Source organism: Etheostoma spectabile, unplaced genomic scaffold (genome assembly GCF_008692095.1).
Source record: "Etheostoma spectabile isolate EspeVRDwgs_2016 unplaced genomic scaffold, UIUC_Espe_1.0 scaffold325, whole genome shotgun sequence".
Classification (NCBI taxonomy): Eukaryota; Metazoa; Chordata; class Actinopteri; order Perciformes; family Percidae; genus Etheostoma; species Etheostoma spectabile.
This window is the reverse complement of record NW_022605585.1, coordinates 652,215-661,426: the sequence shown is the minus strand read 5'-3', so window position 1 is coordinate 661,426 and position 9,212 is coordinate 652,215. Positions and strand designations below refer to the sequence as shown.

At 44.5% G+C, this 9,212-nt stretch overlaps 1 protein-coding gene across 10 annotated transcripts in view; it reads right to left on the bottom strand.

The window, feature by feature from the left end:
• camk2b2 (calcium/calmodulin-dependent protein kinase (CaM kinase) II beta 2) overlaps positions 1 to 9,212 on the bottom strand; it is an 85,248-nt gene that overhangs the window by 30,608 nt on the left and 45,428 nt on the right. For all 10 annotated transcript variants that reach the window (XM_032511151.1, XM_032511157.1, XM_032511150.1 and 7 more), the window contains exons 8-11: positions 8,436 to 8,519; positions 8,253 to 8,347; positions 7,938 to 8,060; positions 698 to 781 (exon numbers count right to left, since the gene is read on the bottom strand). In XM_032511151.1, coding sequence (XP_032367042.1) covers positions 698 to 781; positions 7,938 to 8,060; positions 8,253 to 8,347; positions 8,436 to 8,519 — 386 coding nt within the window. The remainder of the gene's footprint in view (positions 1 to 697; positions 782 to 7,937; positions 8,061 to 8,252; positions 8,348 to 8,435; positions 8,520 to 9,212) is intronic.

The window sequence follows — 9,212 nt, the reverse complement described above, 5'->3', positions numbered from 1 at the left end:
AAATAATTACTCCAGTAAAGTATAGATACCCCAAATTTACTAAGTAAATAAGTAAATAAATAAGTAAGTAAGTAACAATGAGCCAATGAGCATTGGGCTCTTTTGTAAATGTCTGAATAAAACATTAACATAAAAGTAGCCGCTGTACTTGCCACGCATCAGTGTATCATCTCTATAGATATTTCATTTTATGTATTACATTATATATAAATATTCTTTATTTTAAATTTTATACATGTTCAAATAAACTACTAAACTACTATAGCAACGACTCTTTGTCCTAACTTCCGATTTCAGGCTTTTGGTAGCTATTTGTACAGTATGTATGCATATATAAATAATTAAAGGTACTTTATCGTCCCATACACACACATGTGGCGAAATTCCTTCTCTGCGTTTAACCTATCCCTCAAGGGAGCAGCGGGCAGCCAATCACAGCGCCCGGGGACCAACTCCAGATCCGAGCCTTGATCAAGGGCCCTGACTGGAGACCCTAGTCTAGTGCATGTTTTTTGATGGTTTGGGGGGGTAACCAATGCAAACGTGGGGAGAACATTTAAGCTCCACACAGAAAGGATTCAAACCCAGAACCTTCTTGCTGTGAGGCCAACCCTTGGGCCACCAAGCTGCCGATAACGTATAAATAAATACATGTGAATGTGGTGTTTCTTTTTTGAGAGACGGAGCGTGTTCACACCTTGAGTTTCCTCCTGGCGTTGAACTTCTTCAGGCACTCGACGGTCTCCTGTCTGTGCATCATGGAGGCCACGGTGGAGCGTTGCTGTGGAGGGACAGAGAGAGAGAGACAGAGGAGACAGGATACAGAGAGGACAGCGATAGAGAGGACAAGACACGACCGACGCCCCGCCGGCGAGACGAACACCAGAGAGCCCCCGACCGCGCCACGACAGAGCTACAATTAAGATTTTTCGATAGTGAGAGAAGACGAAGCAGTATTACTGGATAGATGAGATGAGAGAGCAACCCTGTTAGTTGCCGAGACGAACGAGAGTGATCCACGAGCGACGAGACACACTGACCTGGTATGACGAGCGATTAAGCTATTGGATGACCCCCCTCCCCCTGCCAGACCAGCCCGACCCGGACCCTTATCTTCTGATTTTATCGACCTTTCGCGTATCAGGACTGTATCTCCGGGGTAGCTTACGCAGAGTATGGTATAGAGCGACAGAGACCTTGACAGATGATTGTCACAGCGCATCCGACCTTTGTTTCCTGCTTTTACCCTCCGATGTAGATCGTTTATAGTAGTCCCGTACCGGAGGACTGGGAGACAGATTCTGCATGTACTAGAGATCGCTGACGTCGTAGGAGTACTCTAGAGGACAGCCAGACGATTTCGTGAGACGGACAGATTGGAAACAACGGGACTTTCCCCGCTATAGAGAGACATGAGCAGATCCAGAGTACGATTACCTTGCTTAGAGCATGGCGACAGCGCCCCAGAAGAGACAGCGCACCCGTAGTTAGAGAAACAAAGAGATCCTAGATCTCTACGAGATGAGAGAGAGACGCGACGAGAGAGAAGATTGCCAGATGGACCCCCAATTGAAGAGAGAGAGAGGACAGATACAGGACAGAGAAGAGAAGAGACAGAGAGACAGAGAGAACAGAGACGAGGAGAGAAAGCAGATCACAAGAGAGACGGAGAGACAGAGAGAAGAGACAGAGATAGAGAAAGAGGAGAGAGAGAGAGAGCAGAGACAGAGAGACAGAGAGAGACAGAGAGAGACGAGGACAGAGCAGAGAGACAGAGAGACAGAGACAGAGCAGAGACAGAGAGACGAGAGACAGAGAGAGACAGAGATCGAGAGAGAGAGACAGAGTGACAGAGAGACAGAGCAGAGAGCATGGAGCCAGACGACGACAGAGAGAGAGATCATACAGCAACATGAGATTGAGACAGATGAGAGAGAGATACGAGCACGCAGAGAGAGACACGAGGACGAGAGACGCCCGTAGACAGAGAGCTATAGAGAGAAGGACCAGACGACAGCAGACCAGGATAGAAGAGAGACAGACAGAAGAAGAGACTGAGAGATAGAGACAGACTAGAGAGAGAGAAGAAAGCGAGAGATAGAGAGACGCAGCGCACGACGACAGAGAGCCACGAAGACAGCATGACCAGAGAAAAGACGATAGACCTAGATGTTGGATGCAGACGACCGTATCGAGAGCCGATGAGCTATCGATTTTTGACGCATGTATGTACGTACCAGGATTGTTACGAGAGACGAGCCGCTACCAGTTTACTGTTACCTTAATGCATTCAATTAGATTTTGGACAGATTAGACATTGACCGTTGCTAGAGACACGCAGAGACAGAGGAGACATGAGCGAAATTCCGCTTTTTAGAGCACGCAAAGTTGATATTTTAAGATTTTCCGCCTTCTTCGAGACGGCCCACCTTTGAGACAGAGTATGGTAGAGACAGTATCGATAGAGAATAGAGCGAGAGACGAGAGAGGGAGAGCAGACCGCCAGCGAGAGACAGAGATTTTTGCATGAGAGCAGAGACTAGCCAGAGATCAGGAGAGACAGAGAAGAGATAGCGAGACCTAGAGAGACAGAGAAGAGAGAGAGGTAGGACGACAGCCCACAGATGAGATTGACAGATTTGACACTGAGCGATGACGCACACGGACGAGGAGAAGTGAACAGATGATTCGAAAGAGAGAGAGCCAAGAGACTTTGTTTAGACAGTGGAGGGAGAGAGATTTGGAGGTTGTGGAGGAAAAAAGAAACAGACATTTTTGTTTTTTTCGGAGAGAGATAAGAGAGAGACAGAGGAGGACAGAGAAAGAGAATGTTTTTAGGTCTCCCCCCCCTCCTCCTTTTTGTACTGCGAGCCCCACCGCTACAGAGTCTTTACGGATCCAAGGAGACTAGAGCTGTATCGTTATTTCACGTTACGATTGTTTTTTTTTTTACTCAGGTTGCTTTTTGACTTGTATTTTCCTTTTTTTGGTTAGAGCTGCAGATTTGATCCCTGTTACAGCGAGATTTTTTTGATTGAGATTCCTAATCCGCGAGAGAGAGACAGAGAATATCTAATGTTAGATCTTTAGAGAGACAGAGAGGACAGTATTTTTGAAAGAGAGACAGAGATTTTTTCCGAGATCCAATTTTTCGTACCGAGTTGCACCTTGGATTTTCGATTCGAGTTCCGAGAGACAGAGGATGACGATTTTTGCCGAGGGAGAGGAGAAGAGACAGGGAGAGAAGAGACGAGATAGAGGACCATCTGTAGGAGGACAGAAGAGAGAGAGTCGAGTAGAGGAGAAGAGAAGAGGAGAGAAAGTCTGTCAGAGAAGAGAGGAGAGAGTCATGTTATCGTTATTCTGACGCACTCTCGAAAGTAGTTTATGCATTGTGCACGCAGAGAGGACGTTTCCACCGATGTTATTCCCGACTTTCCGCCCTGATCGCCACTTTGCCTTGACTTTCCTGCGAGCAGTCGCACCCCGGTTGTTAAGCCGCAAGATGATGCAATCCTGGACGTGGACCGGAGAGTAAAGATGATTTTTTTTTTTTACGTTTTTGATTATTCTTGTTTTTTTACAAGATGATCGCTTGCTCTGTCGCTCGCGCTCTGACTATTTGAGAGGAGAGACTTCTCTCGCTGCCTGTGGTTTAGTGTGGTATGTCTGGACAGATGACTCGACTTTTCAGTATGTAGCCCCAGATTCTCGATTTTCCTCTTCTGATTCTCCCCCCCGGATGAGAGCTCGATTGCCGTACAAAGGATCTTTGCACAGCCCATCTTTTTGTTTTATCTGAGATCAGATACAGAGAGAGCACAGAGTACCCTAGTATGTTATTCTGTGTGAAGTGACGATCGACATTCGACGCCATGTAGAGAAGAGAGACTCGGGGGACACGGAAAAACAGAGATAGAGAGGACAGCAGAGAGACAGAGAGAGATGGAGAGAGAAAGATGACAGACGGATAGAGGAAAAAAAGAGACTTATTGATAGCGATTGATTGAGAAGAGATTTTGGAGATAGAGCATGAGACGACGAGGGACAGAGAGATGAGAGAGACAGAGGTATCCAGACAGCTTACACCATTGCCTTAGCCCCGTAGATTCAGTTTAGGATTTATGAGTATAGAGATTGCGCCACCAGACGTGATTGACCATTCTGCTTACGACTTGACATGGAGATGAGACATGTAGATACCAGCCCTGTCTATTTTTCCCGATATTTTTTAAATGTAGCAGAGCGGCCGAGGAACAGCACAGACCGATATAGAGACAGAGATCCTTAGCACGACAGAGAAGAGTATCGAGGAGAGAGGCCCGCCGCGAGTGTAGAGACCAGCCAGACAGCAGAGAGAGTTTTCACCCTGAGAGCGACAGCAGGCGGCCGACCCGATAGCGACAGATCCAGCAACAGAGGAGACAGATAGAAGAGACAGACCGGGCTTTTATCATTGTAGACAGCGAGAACAGACGCTCGAGAGAAGACGAGAGAGAACAGAGAGGACCAGAGAGAAGCAGAGACGAGAGATTTTGATTCAGATCGATGATGCATGACGACAGAGAGATGACTAGAGACAGGAGAACGCCACCGGACACCCGCCCCAGCTTCTTTTTCCTCCCATAGCCCCGATCCCCCTTTATTGGCGACCGACCCCGAATTTGTTTTTTTGAGACACCAGCGACAGAGATGAGAGACGCACAGACGGGGAAAAGACGATAGCGAGGACCAAGAGATGACACTGAGATTTTTGATGAGTTGTAGATGAGAGACAGCGGACAGAGCGACAGAGAAACAGAGATAGAGAAAAAGAGAAGAAGAGAGAGCGAGAGAGGACGAGAGATACGAGAGAGATCAGACGACTGGACCGGAGAGCAAGCGACGAGAAAGAGGGATTCCAGACGACACGAGATAGACGACAGAGAGACAGAGAGACAGAGAGAGACAGAGGGATAAAGAGAGAGGAGACGCGCACCCGGAGACAGGAGGGGAGGATAGAGACGAGATAGCGGAAGAGCGAGAGAGAGAGAGAGAGACAGAAGAAAGAGAGACGACAAGAGAGGACGAGAGACAGTAGCCCAGACCCCATCCCGAGAGCACAGAGAGGAAAGAGGAGAATAGAGACAGAGAAGCGTAGAAGAGACAGAGATGAGAGACACAGAGAAGACAGAAGAGAGAAGAGGACAGCGACAGGGAGAGGCAGAGGAGGAGAGACAGAGGCAGAGAGATGTGAGAAAGACGGAGCAGAGAGAGAGGACAGAGAGAGAGCCAGAGAGACAGAGATGAGAGCCAGGAGACAGAGAGAGAAACCAGAGAGAGAGAGATAGAGAGAGACAGAGACAGAGACAGTAGGAGAGAAGAGAGAGGAGCAGAGAGAGAGACTGAGAGGACAGACGACACGAGAGAGTGACAGAGAGCAAGAGAGAGAGAGACAGAGAGAGAGACAGAGACAGAGAGAGAGAGACAGAGAGAGAGACAGAGACAGAGACAGAGAGAGAGAGACAGAGACAGAAAGAGAGAGATGCTTAAAATACAACATTAGACGAGCAGCTCTGACAGGGACTCGTCCACGTGGGCGGGAGCTGTCGGAGACGCCGTGGGTTTCTTTGGGTGACGACGTTTCTGCCAAAAAATCCTCGGGGCTGAACACGTTCAACTCATCTTCACGGTGTCATGACGACCATCACTCTCATACATGATCACGGTGTTTATTAATACAGCGTGTGATGTGATTGGACGTCTGAAGCTGCCACAGTCACAATGTCAAATTAAATTGTTTTTTGCATCATCATCATTTTTCAACACGTCTCACTATTTCTTCCAACATTTTTGTTGCTCTGTTTTTTTTGCAATTAATTTTTTGAATTTTTTTTTTGAAGCTTTTAGTTTTTTTTAATTTTTTTTAATTTTTTTGAATCATCTTTTTGCAACACTTCTCGCTTTTTCTTCCAAAATTTGTTGTTGCTCTTTTTTTGAAATTATTGTAACATTTTTTGAAGCTTTTTTTTTTTTTTTTTTTTTTTTGGGGGGAAATTTGGTTTTTACATATTTTTTATTTCAAATGCTATAAAACCGAATAAAACACACAAATATGATAAAAGCATTGAACTGACCATTTATTTTACTTGTAAAGAGCAGAGTAGGAACAATCCACGTTACTTTTTTGGACCTTTTTTAGAAAAAGAAACCCAAATTTCTAATATAGAGACTTTGAAAACGGGTCAAATTTGACCCGAGGACAACAGGAGGGTTAAATAAAAGTAGCAAGGCACCACAGAGCAGAAATACTCTGAGACAAGTAAATATCCTTTAAAAAAATCTGCCTTTTTCAATTTTTCCTCTCACTCTTAACCCTTGTGTTGTCATCGGGTCAAATTTGACCCATTTTGAGAGAAGAAGAAAAAAAAACTCTTCATCAGAAAAGTGTCTTTCAACCGAACTTTGTGGGGAAATGACACGGATCGTTCCACACAACAAGTGAAATAAAGGATCAGCCCTCTGCTTTCTTTAAATCTGGATGTTTTGTTAAATTTTTACAGCATTCGGAAAAAAAAAGATCATTGAACAAAGTGACTAAAATGGCCCAAAAAAAAAACAACGTCAAAAAAGGCGCAGAAAAAAATGACAAAAACGTCCGGTGGTAAAGCAACAAAAGGTTTCGAAAAAAACACAAAAACAAATCAAAAGGTTTCGATTGTGACCCAGAAAAAAAAAAAAAAAGCGGCACGGTCGACAGGAAGACAACACAAGGGTAAAAAGCAGCAACCTCTTTCAGATAACCTGCTCTGCTTTAACTGCACATATCAGAGGAAATTAAGCCGGGGATCCTGATATATTTCGGTGGATGAGAGCTCATCCCTGAGATTCGTGGGGCTGCTCTTTTGCCCTCCTGGGGAACAACTGGTCCAAGATCCAGTAAGCTGCCCCAGAACCACGTGCACCACGTATCACAGCTCGCATGTTTGGAAACAGATGCCGCTGATTTATTTTGGCAGCTTTGGACACATGTTCACAAACGGGCTGCGTTTTTTTTATTTATTTTTTTAGAGGATTTACAAAATTACAACGTTCAGAAGCTTGCAATCAGCTGATACACTGATGTTCTTCTTTCCTTCAATAAAAACTATTTGAATAGAGATTTAAAAAAAAAAACACTGTAAGTTATAGGAGTGTTGAAATGAATTATTGCCATTGGGTCATACCATAATTGATTATTGCCGACCGATGCTGCTTGTTGATTTTTGGTTCATTGAGGAATTGTCTTTTTTAAGAGCAGATGCAATCAAAAACGGGAGTTCATATATTTATACACACACACACACACACACAGTATATAAACTGTATTATATGATCCATACGAAAACTGTTTATCCGCTTGACAATCCCCATTTTGCAGCAATTAGAATTGAGATCTGATCAGATAAATGTCTCTTTTTAGATGAAACAGATGTTGACTAAGTTTCCTTTTGGGGACGTCATTTGAAATCGGGGGAAAAATGTGAAGTTGGAAAAAAAGGTAGTAAATTACAATACATCACAGAACATTGCAATATGTTTAAAGTCGCAATAATATTGTATCGTGGCGTAAGTATCGTGATGATATCGTATCGGGAGGCGTCTGGTGATCCCCCCCCCCCCACCCCCTTATTGGGGGCAGCAGTAGAGCTGCACAATAGATTGCAATTTTAGTGAAATCGCAATATGGACTAGTGCAATATTCAAATCGCGAATCGCAATCTCAGTATCAGTCAAGATAATTGCAATTAGATATTTTCCTCATATCGTGCGAAAGCCGAATATTGCAATATGTTTAAAATCGCAATAATATATCGTGATGATATCGTATCAGCTCTGACTGTTCTGCTAGGTGGATTTCAACAGAAATGGCCGCTCTATCCACTCTATTTCTATGGCAAGGACCCTGATGTACTTACGCAGACCCATGGGTGCTTCAGAGCCTCCTGGGCGGTGATCCTCTTGGCTGGGTTGATAGTCAGCATCTGGTTGATCAGATTTTTAGCCTCCGGAGTCACCGTGTCCCACTCTGGGGAGGGAAACTAAAGCGTGCACACACACACACACGCACACACGCACACACACGCGCACGCACACACACACACACACACACACACACACACATACATACATGCACGCCCCCATACATCTTAATTAAACACATGAGCGGCATAACGTCTGATTCAGAGTGGGAGAAACGGAGAGGAGTGACGATAAAACAGAGGCGGGCTCACGTCGTACGCTCCGGCTTTGATCTGCTGGTAGAGTTTGTGCTGGTCCTCGTCCCAGAACGGAGGGTACCCGACCAGAAGGATGTAGAGGATCACACCTACACACCAGAACACAACCTTTGTCTGAGTGGACGAGAAGAAGAGCGTGGAGGCGGCGGGTGGAAACACACAGACAGAGGAGCTCACCGCAGGCCCAGATGTCGACAGGTTTGCCGTACGCCTCCTTCCTCAGCACCTCTGGGGACAAGTAGCCGGGGGTCCCCGCGAAGCCTGCACACGCAAACACACGCAAACACACGCAAACACACGCAAACACACGCAAACACACGCAAACACACGCAAACACACGCAAACACACACACACATCAGGGTACATCTTCCTTTAACCCTTGTGTTGTCTTCCCGCCAAAATTGAAAATCAACACTTTTGTTGATGCATTTTATCGATGTTTTTAACCTTATTTCTTACATTTGTCACTTTTTTTTAATGTTCAACACCACGTAACACTAACTTAGTAACTTCAGTTATTTTTGGAATTTATGGTCAAACCTAATTATAGGAAATTTTACCTAATGTTGGAGTTAGAAAAGCAGAAATTAGGAATTATTGAGACTAAAAAGGATGGATGTTGTGATAATCACAGACTGGAATATGTCAACTTTTCCTCAATTTTCAACAACACTTCACTTTGTTTTACAATGCTTAAAATAGAATAAACCCAAAATTATGAAGATAAAATTTGTACTTGCCAAGACGTTATGTTGGAATCAATCATGTTATTTTGGGGAATTAAAAAGAACATTGATATGGGAAAATGGGACAATGTGACCTGAAGACAACATGAGGGTTTTGTTTTTATAAAGTTTACACATGCATTACACGGAACAAGCTGTATCTGAAACAAACACCAGCCTGAAATGTGTGCAATACTCAACTGCTACTATTATTATTATTATTATTAT